General features: G+C 40.8%; 8 protein-coding genes across 8 annotated transcripts; 5 read left to right on the forward strand and 3 right to left on the reverse strand.

Moving 5' to 3' along the window:
- Positions 1 to 328: 328 nt before the first annotated feature.
- On the reverse strand, positions 329 to 2,457 carry BDF20DRAFT_906506 (amino acid permease-domain-containing protein; the record flags this gene model as incomplete). The annotated part of the gene is made up of 5 exons (XM_053083285.1): positions 329 to 1,330; positions 1,428 to 1,693; positions 1,789 to 1,792; positions 1,872 to 2,090; positions 2,350 to 2,457. 5 exons carry the CDS (start codon positions 2,455 to 2,457, stop codon positions 329 to 331), a joined length of 1,599 nt encoding a protein of 532 aa, XP_052935806.1.
- A 1,856-nt stretch (positions 2,458 to 4,313) lies between these two features.
- BDF20DRAFT_875344 (uncharacterized protein) lies at positions 4,314 to 5,620 on the forward strand. The gene has a single exon (XM_053081317.1). The coding sequence runs from the start codon at positions 4,379 to 4,381 to the stop codon at positions 5,450 to 5,452; it is 1,074 nt and encodes a 357-aa protein (XP_052935807.1). The 5' UTR covers positions 4,314 to 4,378; the 3' UTR covers positions 5,453 to 5,620.
- Positions 5,621 to 6,195: 575 nt separating this feature from the next.
- BDF20DRAFT_875346 (uncharacterized protein) lies at positions 6,196 to 7,092 on the forward strand. Its single transcript, XM_053081318.1, has one exon. It carries the CDS (start codon positions 6,239 to 6,241, stop codon positions 7,043 to 7,045), a length of 807 nt encoding a protein of 268 aa, XP_052935808.1. The 5' UTR covers positions 6,196 to 6,238; the 3' UTR covers positions 7,046 to 7,092.
- A 213-nt stretch (positions 7,093 to 7,305) lies between these two features.
- BDF20DRAFT_821178 (S-adenosyl-L-methionine-dependent methyltransferase) lies at positions 7,306 to 8,355 on the forward strand (the record flags this gene model as incomplete). Its single annotated transcript, XM_053077594.1, has 3 exons — positions 7,306 to 7,720; positions 7,811 to 7,999; positions 8,069 to 8,355. Coding segments are annotated over 3 exons (891 nt in total), but the record flags the coding sequence as incomplete, so codon positions are not given.
- A 515-nt stretch (positions 8,356 to 8,870) lies between these two features.
- On the reverse strand, positions 8,871 to 9,923 carry BDF20DRAFT_906508 (WD40-repeat-containing domain protein; the record flags this gene model as incomplete). The annotated part of the gene is made up of 4 exons (XM_053083286.1): positions 8,871 to 9,428; positions 9,504 to 9,617; positions 9,698 to 9,809; positions 9,886 to 9,923. The coding sequence occupies 4 exons, from the start codon at positions 9,921 to 9,923 to the stop codon at positions 8,871 to 8,873; spliced, it is 822 nt and encodes a 273-aa protein (XP_052935810.1).
- Positions 9,924 to 10,582: 659 nt separating this feature from the next.
- BDF20DRAFT_573050 (ADP-ribosylation factor family-domain-containing protein) lies at positions 10,583 to 11,856 on the forward strand. The gene is made up of 5 exons (XM_053075777.1): positions 10,583 to 10,619; positions 10,692 to 10,801; positions 10,878 to 10,905; positions 10,987 to 11,068; positions 11,171 to 11,856. The coding sequence occupies exons 1-5, from the start codon at positions 10,616 to 10,618 to the stop codon at positions 11,487 to 11,489; spliced, it is 543 nt and encodes a 180-aa protein (XP_052935811.1). The 5' UTR covers positions 10,583 to 10,615; the 3' UTR covers positions 11,490 to 11,856.
- Positions 11,857 to 12,284: 428 nt separating this feature from the next.
- BDF20DRAFT_875367 (xylose reductase) lies at positions 12,285 to 13,649 on the forward strand. Its single transcript, XM_053081319.1, has 4 exons — positions 12,285 to 12,596; positions 12,690 to 12,800; positions 12,867 to 13,091; positions 13,184 to 13,649. The coding sequence occupies exons 1-4, from the start codon at positions 12,368 to 12,370 to the stop codon at positions 13,576 to 13,578; spliced, it is 960 nt and encodes a 319-aa protein (XP_052935812.1). The 5' UTR covers positions 12,285 to 12,367; the 3' UTR covers positions 13,579 to 13,649.
- BDF20DRAFT_975969 (thiamine diphosphate-binding protein) lies at positions 13,650 to 15,798 on the reverse strand. The gene is made up of 2 exons (XM_053085075.1): positions 15,497 to 15,798; positions 13,650 to 15,427 (listed from the first exon to the last, which is right to left on the reverse strand). The coding sequence occupies exons 1-2, from the start codon at positions 15,587 to 15,589 to the stop codon at positions 13,841 to 13,843; spliced, it is 1,680 nt and encodes a 559-aa protein (XP_052935813.1). The 5' UTR covers positions 15,590 to 15,798; the 3' UTR covers positions 13,650 to 13,840.
- Between the last annotated feature and the right edge of the window lie 951 nt (positions 15,799 to 16,749).

Consider the following 16,749-nt stretch of genomic DNA (forward strand, 5'->3'; position numbering starts at 1 on the left):
TACCCGTGTGTACTCTTAAAAGAACGAATAGACGCGTTCTCGTCACATGAATGAGAATTCCAACTGTAGCTATAGCAAAAGTCTATCAACCCTCTTTTTGACAAAATAATGTGTACAAAATTATGTATTATTAGTTATGAGATGTTTAAATTAATAAATAAAAGAATGATGTCAATTCACAAAAGAGAATGCATGCATGTATGTATGTATGTATGTATACAGTAGCATCAGAGAAAAAAGAAAAAAAAAAGAAAAAAAAAAGAGATCACTACATCAATAGAGAGAAGGGCAGGAGGAGGAGGTGGAAGGTGGGGGGGGGTATTTTGACTTAATCAATGCGTTCGACTTGATCTACTTGATATTTCCTGTTTTCATCACTGTCACTTGTTCGACTGGAGCTGTCAGAAGGAGAGTGGTTCTTTTTTCCATCGTGGGTGGTATCTTCAAAAGGAATACCATCCAATTGTGGATCGGGTTCCATGCTCTTACCGGGACCATGGAACCATTGACGAGCACGGAAGTGATAATAAAGGACAGAGGCACCGATGACGCCAAAAAAGACCACGACGGCGTAGTTCATATTGTCTTTGGTGACAGGCGATTCGGTAGGGCAAAGGAAGAGAACCGAGGTCAGGAGGATCCAGCAGAGACTCGTCCAACCAATGACGGTGGAGAAAGGACCCAGATGGAAGGGACCTCGTTGAAAGATGTTGCGAGCGACGGTCAAACGAAGCGCGATAGGAATAAAGTAAGCCATGGAGGAGGCAATGGTATTGACAGACACGATGGCGTTGAAGGCGGTTTCGTTGATAATGTAGAGGAGACCGACAATCATGGCAAAGATCACGTTGAACCAGACAGCGTAAATAGGAGTCATGGTCTTTGCATTGACCTTGGCAAGGTGGCGAGAGAACGGCATGGCACCATCTCTGGCGAAAGCGTAGACCATACGAGAGCTGCCCAACGTCAAAGCGGAACCCGAGAAAAACATGGCGCCCATGATGATGGTGGTAAACACGACTGTCCACTTGTAGCCGACACCATCCAAAAAGATTTTGGTCATGATGGGACTGATGGTGGTATCCATGATTTGGGTTTGGTAGTCTTGGACACAGAAATTGACAGACAACAAGAAAAGGAGACCGAAAATAGCGGCTGTGCCGATCGCATACAGGATACCACGAGGAGCACTGCGAGCAGCGTCGCGTGTTTCATCCGACATGTGAGCAGCACTATCAAAACCAGAGAGTGTGTATTGGGATTGTAAGAGACCGATCAAAAAGGCATAGCCACCTGAAGAAAAGCCAGTTTCATTTTGAAAGTGAGTAAACTATGCGGAAAAAAAAAAAAAAAAAGACGTGATATGTTATTTTTCTTGACAATGCATCCTCCAGGATGGAGAAGGGTTGTTTTCAATGTCTGCTTACCACCCATTCTGCGCTCGGCTTATTCGGTGTGAGGACAAGAGCCACAATGACAATCAACAATGTGCCGATGAGATGCCAGTAGAGGGACGTCTGGTTGAAGAAGCCGTTGTACTTTACGCTGACAGAGTTGATAATGCCGTGCACAACAGCAATGACAATAAAAATGCCGTACTGCCAATAGATGCTAGGGTTGTTGTTGGGATCGCTTACATTGATGGTGGAGGCAATAAATTGAGATAGACCCAAATCGGCTGAGGTAATAGCCACTGTTCAAAAGAGTAAAGAATGTGTGTTAATGGGAATGAATTGTGAGTGTGGTTGTAGCTTGTAAAAAAAAAAAAAAAAAAAAAATTGATTTTACCCGTCTAAAGAAGAAAAAAAGAGGTTAGATCTGCGTTCTGGATAAAGACTCACTTTTTTTTTGTTGTTTTTGAGAATATTTACCAATCCAAGCCAATTGCACCAGCCTGTCAGCCAGCACATGATAGGCACCCATTCAGGAGGAGCGAGCTTTGAGACCCAAATATAAAGGCCACCGGTGATGGGATAGGCCGAACAAATTTCAGCCAAAGAAAGACCCACACCAAAGGTGAAAACAGAGACCATGATCCAACCCCAGATGACAGCCACTGAACCAGCAGAAAGCATAGCATCACCCCATAGCTAAATAAGTTGTGTATACATTAGTTTCTAAACACGAGTACGTCGGGTTTGTAGGATGTGAGTGCGTAGTAGGAAGATGAAAGTACTTACAGGAGTAAGACCTGATAAAATGGAACAACATCCAAAGGCAATTGAGAAATTAGAGATAGTGGACATTGTTTTATTCATTTCCTAATACATAGAACAAAGATTATTTTATTTTTTTTTAGGTCATTCGTCATAGCATGTCTTGAACTTTGTCTCAATTCTCTCTACTTACTTGTTTGTAGCCCATCGATTTTAAAAGTTCGACATCTGTCTGATATTTGGGCTCGTTTAATCCAGATTCGTCAGCTTCATGTTGTCTGCTGTTTAGGTCACGGTCCATGCCAACCATCTAACTATTGCCAAGGTCAAAGGGTACGGAATTTTCAAAAAAGCAAAAAAAAAAAAGTTGAAAAAGGGGGGAGGAGAGGAGAAAAAAAGGTAATGATATAACAGAAAAAATGATTTACTTTAGATGTAATCTAGTAACTTGGAAAAAAACGGTTTCTTTTTTCTATGAAAGGACTTATAAAAAAATTACTTTAAAAGTACAAATTATGTCAAGAAAAAAAACCGTAAAAATGATAAAGCAGAAAAGCAGTTCTCTTTGTCCTTTTTATATTTGAATCGTTCAAAAGGCCCTTTTTATACCCTTTTTCCTTTATACCTCATTTTTACCTTTCACACAAAAAAATGTGGGGGCGCTACTTCAAAGTGATGTAGATAATGGGCTACAAGTCATTCCTACTGCTACTTCATTTGTTCACTTCCTTTGGATAGCCTTACTCCGACTACTATTATTTGAAGAAAATTTGCCTTTTGTGAACTATCAAAGGAAAACGAGCTTGTTGGGAAATAAAGGGTTACATGCAACCCGTATTTTATCCTCATCCTAGACGGATTTTTCTACATTGACCTATCTAAAGATGGATGCCTCGTCTTTATCACTATCCTATGAAATTGTACCGCTGACAAATGTTGTGGTACTTTTTCTTGATCTAGGAAGTAGGTGGGTCATTTGATCCTTAAAAGCTTATCTTTCTCCACATTTTTTTTCTACAAGTATATTCTCTTGTTTTGGTTGAAAGCCGCCCCTGCCCTCCCATAGGCACAGCCAATCAGACAGTTCCTATCTCACGCGTCTTTCTAAATATGGTGAGAGTATGACTAATGGCAACCAATTGGCTCTAAAGTAAATCCAGCCAATTCCAAAGCCAGTCGACCCTATGCAAAGATTGAATCATGAAAAAAGAGGAGTTGAGACGTTTCGTTAGCACGTTGACTCTCAATGGAAAGAAAAAAAAAAAAAAGATGTGATGTAAGCCAATCAAAAAGAACAAGGCCGGTTCAAAGAGATCATAGACACACTATCAAGCAAGGAGTGTGGTATTTTTCCCACCTAGACAGAGGCTACTCCCCCACACGGACGCTAAAAAGAGCCTTGGTGCGTCTCAAAGCCCTTTTTCTGCTTTCTCACTCAAACGCCTGGACCGACGCTTGTGAGTAGTGAAAGAAACACGACACATAAAAGGAAAGAATTGTCAAATTTTTTTAGTTATCTCTTTCTCACGCGAAAAAACCGATTACGTCGTTGTTCATAACGTAGCTTAACTCTCTGTCTCTTACTACAGTTTTTTCAGAAATTTTGTGTGATTGCCCTTTTTTATTTTGCCCACTGTCACCCATGGCACAGATGAATACAGACGAGTCAATTTCTTATGGCAAAATCTCCGTTTTTTTTGGGTTTTTTTTTTTTTTTTTTTTTTTTTTTTTTGCTTTAAATGTCTGTGCCACATCATCCGTAAAAAACACCCAACAAAAGAATGCGCATTTATCGCTTTATCCCATTCGCTTTATTACGTCAAAGGTCGCAGTTCATTTCTCGACCGACAAACGGAAAACAACACAACTATCATGAGAGGCTGTCTCATGCGTTGGGCCATTGTCTCATTCAATCGAGATGCATCAAGCACTCCAAAACAGTCATGTCCATACACTATTTTTTGCTCATCCGATATAAGAGTCCATCTACTCGAGAATTCTGCAAATATCTTACCCAAAAAAAAAAAAAAAAAAAAAAAAAAAAAGAAAAAGACAATGGAAAGATCGTTAAGGGGATCCATTTCTCACTTTCTGCGTGATCTGTGACTTCTTTCTGTGACTAGACTGGCTTTTGACCCTTTTTTGCAAAAAAGCAAAAAAAAAAAAAAAAAAAAATAAATCACAATTTTCTTTTTTCTATCTTTTTTGAGCAAAATATTAATATGGCACCCGCAAAGACAAAGAAAGAGACCCATTCAAACAAGACAACGACAAAAAAAGCACCTGTCAAGGCTGCTGCTGCTGCTGCTCCTAAAAATGCAAAGAAAACAACAGAACCAAAGCAAGTGAGTGCAGGCAACAAGAGAAAGCGTGTCACTTTCTCAGAAACAGAAGGAAAGCCTGCCAAGTCCACCAAAAAGAAAGCAGCCACTGGAAAAAAAGCACCTGAACCCAAAAAGGAACCCATGGAGGAAAGTGAGAGTGAAGACGAAGAAGTGACAGCTGCCACCCACGATGATGACAACGATGATGATCAAGTGGACGATGAAGAACTCACTGAAGAACAGGAAGAAGCTCTCAGAAAAGAGATCTTGGGTGATCTTGCAAGTAGCGATGAAGGACAAGATTCTTCTGATGACGAAGACGACAGTGACGCTATAGATAAAAATAAAGATGTTGTGTCTTTGGCTGAAGACAAGATGAAGGAGAGCATGGCTGAGACGAAAAAGACATTTGATAAAAAGTCGAAAACCAACAAGGTAAGGGGACTTACGAATTCAAATGTGTATTCTTTTTTATTAAAGATGGCTCATCTTTCTTTTCTCATTCAGTCGAATAAAGAACAAGAAAAGGGTGTCATCTATCTAGGTAGAATTCCACATGGTTTTTATGAAAAAGAAATGAAGGGTTATTTCAGTCAGTTTGGTGATATCACCCGACTCCGTTTATCTCGCAACAAGAAATCAGGAAGATCAAAGCATTACGGTTTTATTGAATTTGCTTCAGCTGACGTAGCCAAGATTGTGGTTGAAACGATGGATAACTATCTCTTGTTTGGACACTTATTACAATGTAAATTAGTGCCTTCCGAAAAGGTGCATGCTGAATTGTTCAAGGGATCTGGAAAAGCACTCAAACGCAAAAACTACGCCCTTCTCAATCGCAAAATACATAACAAGCCAAAAACCGATGAACAATTACAAAAGAAACGTGAACAACTGAAGCAACGCGAACAAAAGATACGTGAACAAATCAGAGAAGCGGGCATCGAGTATGATTTTCCTGGATTCAAATAAGCTATATTCTGTTAGCCCCCCCCCCCTCTGTAATATCCAACCCCTCTCATTATTTAACAATTTTAGAGTAGCCTCATTGAAAAAAAAAGCGTTTTGAAATGGATGTTGATTTTAGCAAACACTGTAACCATTCTCATCATTTTGAGAGTCAGAGAGCCCATCTGAAGCTATGTTTTTTTAGTATGAGAAAAGGGCTGCCACTGCCCCGACGGGATAATGAAGTCTAAACTCAGTCAAGCGACCCTTATGAGTTGAACATAGCAAACTTGAGTAGAGAGATAGCAATGTCGTTTTCATGGTTTTTGTCGTAAAAAAGTGGTTCGCTTTGGTTTCAAGTCCAGAAATAAGCATGAAACAATTCGACCCACTTTTCCATCCTTCTCTCCGCCGCCTACATGGCTCTATTTTTTCATGCATAAAAGTTTCTCTCTCTCTCTCTCTCTCTCTCTCTGTCTTGTCTTGATATATATTGAATGATAGATAGAATGCTATGTTAGATCAGAGTCACCTCATGTTGATCATTCAGACAATGAGAAATGATGAGAGTTGTCATAGCAACCATGAAAGGCGCAAGTAATATGACGTAGGTTCCATTCACGCGAGAAAGAAAAAAGCATTTTTTTCAATTGTAGAAATTCATTTTCCAAAAACTGCTTTTTCTTTCCCTTTTTTTTTCTTTAGGTTCCCGCCTTTTTTTTTTTTTTTTTTTTTTTTTTCCTTCTATAACATAGAACCGCTTTCATAAGAAAAAAAAAAAAAAAAAAAAAAAACCAAAAGAAAAAACCTATGGGCTCGGCGGTTAGTAGAGACCACTCTGCTCGCCATCCACATCGACGGAAGCTACTCCTTTCTTTGAAACCACAGCCGACACAACATCACCACCACAAAAGGAGCAAAAGCCCATTTTCAGCGAGTTCTCAGATATCTCAAGATCCCACCTACTACGAACCACCACCACCATCAACACAAGGATTGACAAAGGAGGATACCAACGATTCCCTCCTCTCCTCGAACGTTTCAGCAAATGAATTGGTTCGACCTGTGCGGCCACCAGCCTCCGTCACCTTAGTGAAGCACCAAGTGGTGCTATCCGATCATGTACCACCTTTATCCTCACTCTCCGCGGTTTCCGTTCCTAAACGGAAAAGCCTGTTATGGAGAAAGAGCTTGAATTTGAGTGCCTCCTCTTCTTGTTCTCCACACCCTGATGCTCACAGTATGCTGAGCTCTTCTTCTTATTACGAAGACGGCGACGATGATGTCGTATCGTCGCCACGGACATCGCTGGGTTCCGATGATAAAAGCAATAAAAAGTACTTGTCCGTCGTGGATGATTTCGCCACCGCCGCCGCTGCAGAGAATAAAAAGAAGGAGAGGAAAAAGGCATCGTCCTTTACGTTCTCAGTCAATAAGGCAGGCAATATCGATATCGTCTTTGAATCCAACTTTAATGGCTCGAACCGATTTCATTCTACCCACGCTACTGCGCCCACCCCTCACATGGAAGACGAAACACCCACGTTATCGACAAAAAACCCACTCAAACCCTTTTGGTCACATAATACAAGCGATGATAAAGAATACGACAGGTAAAAAACGGCCTATCACTGCCACCTCAAAAAAAAAAAAAAAAAAAAAAAAGGTTTATACACACTCACCTGTTCATTCTACGCACACACACCTATTCTATGTCATGTATATATACACACACACCATTAGACAAATGAGACAGGTAAAACGAGCCCAGAAAGTGTAAAAGACAATCCCGATGCTTTTCATTTGCTAAAGCGTTTTTTATTCTTCTTTTTTTCTGCACACACACACACACACACATATACATACATACATACATACAACAGCATTATGTGTTAAAGTATGTACTTGGAGGAAATCTTCATGTACCGGTGCCCTCCGATCACTTTACCCTCTTGGATTCGGCTTGCGGCGTCGGCATATGGACTTTAGACATGGCGCAAGCATTCCCTCATGCCACCATTATCGGTTTAGACACTTTCCCCTATACCTCTGCAGACGATACCAGCAGCCATCTCCAGACCGCCACCATTCACACAGCCGCCCTCAATGCTCCCAACATTGTTTACAAGAATGGCGATTTATTCTCTCGCCTTTCCTTACCTGCCAATTATCTGGACATCATCTTTCAAAGAGATACCACGGCTATCATCCCACAAGAACGCTGGACGTTTCTACTTTATGAATATTTTAGAATACTGAAACCAGGAGGGTCCATTGAATTGGTAGAATATGGTACGTATCATGAGGATCCCCCCCCTTTTGAGGGCAAAAAAAAAATTTTATATATATAGAGAGTAACCCATGTTGGGGCTTTTTTGTTAGATTTCGATATACGTGATCCAGGTCCGGTTTTAGCTTTGGTCAACGAATGGTACCAAATTGCAGCTTCATCGGTGGGCGTGGATCCCAATCAAGCTAAAAAATTAAAAGATGAGCTCATCTCTGCAGGTTTTGACAATGTCCAAGCCCAAGTCGTCTCCATTCCCATCGGTGAATGGTCAGAAGATAAAGGTAAATCACCCGTAGAGTGCTTTTTCGTTTCGACCCAGTGCTAATGCGCCATTTCCTTGTGGATGATAGAGGAGCGTGAAAAAGGATTCTTGTATAAACAAGTCATCAGAGCACTCTTCAAATCGATGCGGCCTTGGTGGATTCTGGAATTGGGCGTTTCTGAAGAAGAATACGATAGGATCATCAACGCCGCTATGATTGAGTTCGAAGAGCAATGCTGCTATATCGATTGGATCATTTATACAGCAAATAAACCCATCGACATCCATCCTGCCGAGACACAGAATAAAAACGATCATGAAGAAGACGAGCCCAACAGTAGTCACCCTACTGTCGATCCGTTGAGCTTTCAGTAACGCCATTTTCGCTGGTTCGAATTTACAATCCACACACTATGTACCGCACTCGCTGACGACGCGCCACATGATACAGCCAAGCTGAGAGCAATACACATACACACATAACGCACGTGGCATGGCTGTTTCACGTAAACAATCGAAAAGAGGGGGAGAAAAAAAAAAAAAGACGAGTTGCAGCCATCGGCTGCAAGAGATCTGCGTCGATCTGCTAGCCAGCCTACCCCATGGTAGGTTTACCCAAGGCTATGACGAAGCTTTTTGCTCTGTTAGAGAGAGAGAGAGTCAGCCTGTCGTTGCGACGACAGCCATCCAGAAGAAGGGGGGGAGAAAGACGTATTTTTTGTTGCACAAAGCTTTTTTTCCGTATCAATAAATCTGCAAAGCGTTGTTTCTTACCAATCGTTTATGTTGGCCGCCCCATGGCGTTTTTTTGACAAAAATGTGATTTTAGATTCCCATAGGGGCCACAGACGATAGACTAAAATTCGTCTAAGGGTTGCTTTTTTTTTATTTTATCGTCTCATAAGGGCAGGGGGAATAAATACATTTACTTTCTCATCCCAAGCACATGTAGCTACTTGGCCTTCTAAGTACAAGTTAAAATCCAAGCCTAAAGCGAATTCAGTATGAGCATCATGGACATGGATCAGATTTTGCCCGGGAGAGGCGGCTGTATCCCAAAACCGTACACTCATATCGTAGGAGGCACTCCCCAGTACATTCGGCCGGTGGGGAGACCAACGGACACGACGCACCGCATATTCATGTCCTGGTAAGCATATCACTTCTCGATCCGCTCGACGCAAATCCCATACTTTGATCATCTTATCCACAGAACCCGTCGCCAACATGTGCTCCTGATATTTGTTCCAGTCCACCGAAAGAATCTCATTGTGATGCGCTCGAAGCGTTTGCACGGATCGAGGACTGTGTGTGTCCCAGATTTTGACCGTTTGATCTCCCGAGGCAGAAGCCAGTCGTGTCGCACTGTACGGTGACCAAGCGGTACTGTAGACGCAATGCGTATGTTCTGTGAACGTCGTCAGCGATCGTGACGCTTGCGGATTCCACTAGAGAAATGCCCTAAACATTAGCATCCCCTCCCCTTTTCTTCTTTCTCTCTTTCTCTATGTGTGTTCACGTACAATTTTAATGGTGTGATCCCACGAACTACTGGCAAATACATCTTTGGCTACCAAATTCCAATCCACTGAAAAAACTTCTCGCTGGTGTTCTTGCCAGTTTTGTATAGGGAAATCCTATGAGCCAAATGATACATTAGCATCAACAAGCCTTCCCCTCCCCCCCTTCCCCCCCCCACTCTTTTTCTGATAGTTACTGCCAAGGTGGTATCCCACAATTTAATCGATCCATCACCACTCGATACAACAAGCTGATTTTCATTGATTTCACTCCATGCCACATCATACAAACCATCCTGTGTATCATAACTGAATCAAAAAAGGGGGGCAATCCATAACCCCATTCAGTACGTAGATAATTGATCAGGCAGGTACACGAACTTACGCTCTTTCCACCATCATGGCGTCCCCAGCCACACTCATGACAAACAATTTACCATTGCCCACCAAACCAAAATTGGAAGCGGCTGCTACAGCTATCTTGTTTTCAAAAAATGGACTCCATTTTGTCTAATGAAAGGGAGAGATCACGTTCCTGCATCAGGAATCAACGTTCTGCGTTTTGACAACCCTATTCTGTCTCTCTCTCTCTCTCTCTCTTTGTATTGGCTATTTACCGAGTATCCGTTGAATCCTTCTGTACGAAATTGGGTAAACATGGGGTATATGGAGTAAATGAATGAGGTGAGAGAAACAAACAGAAAAAAAAAAAAAAAAAAAAAAAAAACCCAACCACACACAGCTCACGTGGAAATCAGTAACGGAATTTATGCTGACTGTTCGATTTTTTATTGATCACTCACCCAAAATGACTCAAAAGGGAACACAGGGCCCTTTCTGGGCTTCGTGGAACTTTATCCTAAGGTTATACTAGCTGTAAAAATCTACAAGCTGGACCGGACAAAGCGACGTTTTCCAATTCTGTCGTGCAAAAAAACGATGCAGAGAACAATGGGTTTCTATCAGGCATTTTAGATACTTTATTTGGGAAAGCTCCTAAGCGTGAGCGGGGAGACAAAATAACAAAACTCTTTTTGAGTATAGCATTCTTTTCTTTTTTTTTGTTTTGTTATTTCACTTTTGCATCGTTATTTGAACACAGACCTCAAAGCATAATGGGTAGGATGGATTAACTACACGCGAAACATTCAGTCCGCACTCATTGAAACTGTATCTTATCACCGACCCTAGGTGCTCTTTTCAGTAGTCTTTTTAGTAAACTTTGGGGAGACAAAGAAGTCCGTATTCTCATTCTCGGACTGGATGGCGCTGGTAAAACAACCATCTTGTACAGACTTCAGGTACATTTATATTGGAACTGCCAACATGCCTACTTTTTTGTGAAACAAGGCTAAACTCATCCATTCACCATTATAGATCGGTGAAGTCGTTTCCACCATTCCTAGTAAGTGATGACAAGATGAGTCCGATGAGGAAAAGGAGCGAGTAAAAGTGTCGAGACCTAACCATCTCATCGTGTCTTTAGCCATCGGTTTCAACGTTGAAACGGTCACCTACAAAAACATAAAATTCCAAGTGTGGGATTTAGGCGGTCAGACAAGTATAAGGTAATGCAAAGCAAAAAAAAAAAAAAAAAAAAGTGTGGGCTCGTCAATAGCAGCTCTGGAAGCATTGACGTATTGGGGGGGTTTATCCTATCCTATTTTTAGACCCTACTGGAGATGCTATTATTCGAATACAGATGCAGTTATCTATGTGGTTGATAGTGTGGATAAGGATCGTATGCAAACTTCAAGGGAAGAGCTTCATGCCATGTTGGAAGAAGAAGAGCTGAAAGATGCAGCCTTACTTGTGTTTGCCAATAAGCAGGATATGGAAGGAGCATTATCGGCTGCCGAAGTGGCAGATGCACTCGGTTTATCCACTCTGAAAAACAGACAATATTCGATTTATAAAACAAGTGCACTGAAAGGCGAAGGTTTAAATGAAGGTTTAGACTGGTATGTGCATACATCCTTTGGTATATAGAGAATGACAAAGCTTGACAGTGTCTTTCTTTTCTATTTTGTTTTAGGCTTGTCAATATCATTCAAGAAAAGAAAAAATAAACACTGTTACACCATGATCCGTTTTAATTACAAACAATTCCATCAAGACAATGCCATACACCCTATTTTACACAATGCACAGTACCAAAGCTTCACTCGACTGTAGACCTTTGACCCCCCTCACAATATTACCTTTCCATTTCCTAACGTCAAATTTAGATACAAAAAAAAAATAATATCATTAAATGTACCAACTTCATTTTCCAGCAAAAACAGCATCCTTCATTAAACGGAATTGCATCTTTAGAACACATATACAGTGGATCCCATCCGGCCTAAAGTGATAAAATGTGATCTAATCTAGCGGAGAAAATATGGATGAAAAATACTAGTCGCTCATGCCTTCCGGTCTAAAGTCATATTATTGCGGGACGAAAAACTGCATTAGCACCGAACACAGCAATTAATTTGTAAGCATTCGGGCGATCCCCATTTTTTTTATTTTTTTTTTTTTTTTTTTGCGTGTGCTTGAACTGTTTACATTGACAGCATTAACTGTGACACATTAAATGATTGCAAAGGACAGTTTTTGTAACAAATATTATTGCTATAAAGGGGCTTGACTACAATGATTAAGAGGGTTGATCATCAATAAAAACAAAAAGAAAGAGAAAGAAATAACGCCATCAAGGCGGATCCATTGAGTTCGGAAAAGCGAAACATTTGGCATATCACGTAACAAAGCTTGGGTTTCAGTAAAGCTATTTAAACTAGAAGATTCTGTCTATTTCTTTTTCTCTTTTTTTTATTTTTTTTTCCTTTGTGTTTCTACGCATTAAAAGTTACTACTAGAACAAAATGAGCAACCAACAATATCTTACCTTGGATCGTACCAACGACAAGATGCCTATCATTGGCTTTGGTTGTTGGAAGGTTGAAGAAAACGTGGAAGAAACCGTCTATACTGCCATTAAGAATGGCTATCGTCTCATTGATGGTGCTGCTGTTTACGAGAATGAAGTGGGTGTCGGTAAAGGTATCAACAGAGCTATCAGTGAAGGCATCGTCAAGCGTGAAGATTTGTTCGGTAAAGTATCTCGCATTCCATATTTTACAGTATGGACAAAATTTCTTAACACATGTTGATTGTCGCCGACGACGATTTGTATTGCCCATGTAGTTGTCTCCAAATTATGGAATACTTACCACAACAAGGCCCATGTTCGTGCTGCCATGGATAGAACCTTGAAGGATCTGAACTTGGACTATGTTGATCTCTATATCATTCACTGTAAGTAATATCATGTATGGCATCTTTACGCGACACACCTCTCAATCTCTTTTTCTTCTCTTCTAGTCCCCGTTCCTTGTCAATATGTGGATCCTAAAGAACAATATCCCGGACCTTGGACCATCGATGGTAAGATGAAGATTGAAAAGTCTCCTATGCACGAACTTTGGGCCGAGATGGAGAAGTTGGTCGATGCTGGTTTGGCTCGCAACATCGGTATCTCAAACTTCAACTGTCAAATTATCATGGATTTGTTGACGTACGCCAAGTATAAGCCCGCTACTTTGCAGAGTAAGTCTTTTTTTGGTTCGAGCGGATCGATCTATTGTGGCACGCACTCAATCAAACCCCACTATTTTATTTTTATTTTCTCGCTCCGTTAGTCGAACTCCACCCCTACTTGCAACAACGAGAACTCGTCAAGTGGGTGAAAGAACAAGGTCTTCAAGTTACCGCTTATTCTTCCTTTGGCCCTAGCTCTTATGTCAAATTGACCAAAGACGCCAAGACCGTTACTCCTCTCTTCGAACATGACATGATCAAGAGCATTGCTGATAAGCACAAGAAAACGCCTGCTCAAGTTCTTTTACGTTGGGCTATCGACCAAGAGATCGCTGTCATTCCCAAGAGTATGAGCTCTGATCGTATGAAGTCCAACATCGACGTCTTTGACTTTAAGCTCGATGAAAAGGATCATGCAGACATTAAGAAACTCGATGAAAACCTTCGTTTCAACTCTTTGTTTGCTTATGGCATCCCAGTTCCTCTTTTCAATTAAGATTTAACAAACATAGCATAGCATTGCATTCTCAATAAATTGTTATCTTTTCTTTTTTTTTTTTTCCTCACTAAAATGACCTTTTTTGTGACAGGAGAGATCAAACAATCATAAAAAAAAAGCCCGAATCGAAGATCATACTATAGATATTTACTTTTTATTCATTGAATAATTTACATATTAAACAGGGTGTTCTTATGGATGAAAGATAGGAGTATTTTTTTAATTATTATTATTGTTTTGATCCGTTTCTCTTTAATGTTTAACGGTTTTCAGAGGTTTCGACTTGAAGAATGAGTTCGCGTGGGGCATCAAAACGAGGCATCACGACTTCGAGGAAGTGAATCTTGTTTCTTTCTTTCTGTACTCGAGTCATTGCCTTTTCTAATTCAGCGCGGTTGGTGACCTTGGCTTCAACACCGACTTCGGATTGAGCCACGTCTTGTGAATTACGTTCGAGGTGACCTCCCATATAGTCAAGTGTTTGAGCGTACTTCCACATTTGGAAGTTGTTGTAGGCACGATGAGGGCCGTGGATCAACTTTTCAATAAGATAACCATCGTTGTTCAAGATAAAGATAACAGGCGTAAGTCCGTGATGGAGCATGACAGACACTTCTTGACAGGTGAGTTGGAAAGAACCATCACCACAGAAGAGATAGACACGGCGACTACGGTCTGCTGCTGCTGCACCAAGCGCAGCACCCACAGAGTAACCAATGGAACCCCAAAGCACCTGAGCAATAAAGAACGCCCCCTTAGGCGCCTTCAAGTTGAAGGAAGCAAATTCCGATGTACCGGTTTCAGCCACAATGACGCTGTTCGGGTCAATGTAGTCGACAATTTTATTCCAAAAGTAGTTGTGTGTAATTTCTGTACCCTCTTCAATAGGTGCAGGATGAATACGAGGACCGAGATCGAATTGACGAGGCTGGGCAGGAAGGGCGTTGGTGAGAAGGGGGAGGAATTCGACCATGCTCACTTTTTCGTAGTCAGCATAAAAGACATTCGTGGCGAAAGAGTGAAGTGAAATGGTTTTACCACGATCCAAACCATAGGTGAAACCACCCGTATTGAAATCAGACTTGATGGAACCGAGTTCGATGATCAAATCCGTCTGTAAAATCTCCTTCGTGATGCCTTCAAGCGTGATCGTACCGGCATAACAACCGCGATAGTTGGGCAGATCTTCTGGTACAACACCTTTGCCCATAGGAGCACAGTAAGTAGGGAAACCAGAGCGTTGAATAAACGCAACCGCTTCTTTTTGCAAGCCGTGACGTTGAATACAAGCATCGACAATGATGATAGGATGTCGTGCTCTGTTGATGGCTTCTAGACATACTTGAAGACATACTTCTTGAATTTTAGCAGGATTTCTGGGAACGGAAAGTTGGAGTGGCTTGCTGCTGACATTGACGTCGTAGTTAATCAAATCAATAGGAATACCAATGTAAGCCGGACGTTTCTTGAGGTAAGCTTCTTGAATGACTCGGTCAATTTCATTAACAGCAGTCTCACGTGTCAAGTGGGTATAGGCGCCACTGATTTTGCCAAACATTTCAACAAAAACTTGAAAGTTACCGTTACCAAGTGAATGGTGAAGAATAGCGCCTTCTGCTTGAGATTTTGTATTAGGAGTACCCACAATGTGAATCAAAGGAAGCATTTCAGAATAGGCACCTGCATGTCCACAAGCAGCAGAGAGCTCACCCACGCCAAAGGTGGTGACGAGAGCGCTGGCGCCTCTTAAACGAGCATACGCATCAGCAGCATAGGAGGCATTCAATTCATTCGCATTGTTGCCCCAAGTGAGTTCAGCATCGTCTTCAATCATATCCAAAAGAGGCTAGTTTTTGAGGAATGGATGTTAGCCATGCCATGATACTATTCAACATATGTATATCGTGTACTGTACCATATTGTAATCACCGGGTACGCCGAAAACGGTGTCGACGCCAACCTCTTTGATACGCTTGAGCAGATATTCACCAACTTTGATAGAGCCCATGTTAAAAGTTGATTAACGAGAAAAATGTACGAAATACAAAAGAAGGGAAAAAAAGGCTATAAAAAAAAGTTTTTCATGGAGCTTTTATATCAGTCTGTTCCTTGGCTTGGAAACCCTTGCCAAACAAACTCAATGACTTTTGTTGCATAACAAATTTTGGCCTTTTGTAAGACTTGAATTGTACGTTACACTCTACGCGCAGACCGTTAAGCCCAGAAAAAAAAAAAGAAAAAGATCTACAAACAATCGAAAGAAAACGTAAGTCAGCCTTATTGCAGCCTGATTGAACATGATTAGGAAACAAACAATTTAGACATAATATTACAAACAATCAATAAGGTAAAATATGTGTACTTGGCTCGATTCGCGAGCAGAATTACCATTTTATCTTCATACAATAACCGAGTAATTTTAGATCCGATGTTTCACAGTTAAACAACTGCTATGACAGATGCATGATCCCACAACTGGTTTAATTTAGTTTCCGCTCGAAAGCAACCAAACTTTTTTAATCTAACCTTTGAGATGTAGAAGCAATTGCTTTTCTAACGGCAGATTTTCTCTTTTTTATTGTCTCTATGACTCTTGACCTATTCTATTCATTTGTACTTAACACTACATATTGACAGTGCACCAAGCCATTTCTTTTTACTATTCCTAGAAAATGGCAACGCTTGTTTGCATTGTATTTTAGTATTGATTTAAATGATACGTTGAAAAGTCCCCGTAGCTACTAAATCTTGATAAGCAAGCTTCAAGTCACTGCTCACGCTTAGTATTTTCCCGCACTAAAGTTAAGGAATTTCTTCACATTCATCCGGCCTGTTGTCTTGTGTATGTTTGAGCTTTTATTGGTTGAGACTACTGGACCTTGACTTTTGTTTGCAACTATTTGTATAGCCATTAGAGTTTCAATTGCACTTTTATATGTTTCGACATTTGGTTGTCCTTTAATATCTTTATGAATAACAAATAAAATGAAAGACTTCATGCAAATAAATTGATACCGTACCAAAAAGCATTACCGAAACCTGATGAAATTGTAACTAACCAGCTACGAGAATAATATTTATTAACAATTCATTTTATCAACACACCGGAATGAGTATAAAGCAGAAGAGTGTGATTAAGGAACCCGTTTTTCATGCAAGCCAAAACAC

Source organism: Mycotypha africana (assembly GCF_025528875.1).
Source record: "Mycotypha africana strain NRRL 2978 chromosome Unknown BDF20scaffold_6, whole genome shotgun sequence".
NCBI lineage: Eukaryota > Fungi > Mucoromycota > Mucoromycetes > Mucorales > Mycotyphaceae > Mycotypha > Mycotypha africana.

Excerpts from the sequence above, each read along its gene's own strand:
- BDF20DRAFT_975969 (XM_053085075.1), bottom strand. The coding sequence starts at position 15,589 with ATGGGCTCTATCAAAGTTGGTGAATATCTGCTCAAGCGTATCAAAGAG. Across the intron at positions 15,428-15,496 it reads TACCCGGTGATTACAATATG|CCTCTTTTGGATATGATTGA; the intron begins GTACAGTACACG and ends CTCAAAAACTAG.
- BDF20DRAFT_875346 (XM_053081318.1), top strand. The coding sequence starts at position 6,239 with ATGGGCTCGGCGGTTAGTAGAGACCACTCTGCTCGCCATCCACATCGA.
- BDF20DRAFT_573050 (XM_053075777.1), top strand. Across the intron at positions 10,802-10,877 it reads CCATCTTGTACAGACTTCAG|ATCGGTGAAGTCGTTTCCAC; the intron begins GTACATTTATAT and ends TCACCATTATAG. Across the intron at positions 11,069-11,170 it reads GGCGGTCAGACAAGTATAAG|ACCCTACTGGAGATGCTATT; the intron begins GTAATGCAAAGC and ends TCCTATTTTTAG.
- BDF20DRAFT_875367 (XM_053081319.1), top strand. The coding sequence starts at position 12,368 with ATGAGCAACCAACAATATCTTACCTTGGATCGTACCAACGACAAGATG. Across the intron at positions 12,597-12,689 it reads CAAGCGTGAAGATTTGTTCG|TTGTCTCCAAATTATGGAAT; the intron begins GTAAAGTATCTC and ends TTGCCCATGTAG. Across the intron at positions 13,092-13,183 it reads TAAGCCCGCTACTTTGCAGA|TCGAACTCCACCCCTACTTG; the intron begins GTAAGTCTTTTT and ends TCGCTCCGTTAG.
- BDF20DRAFT_875344 (XM_053081317.1), top strand. The coding sequence starts at position 4,379 with ATGGCACCCGCAAAGACAAAGAAAGAGACCCATTCAAACAAGACAACG.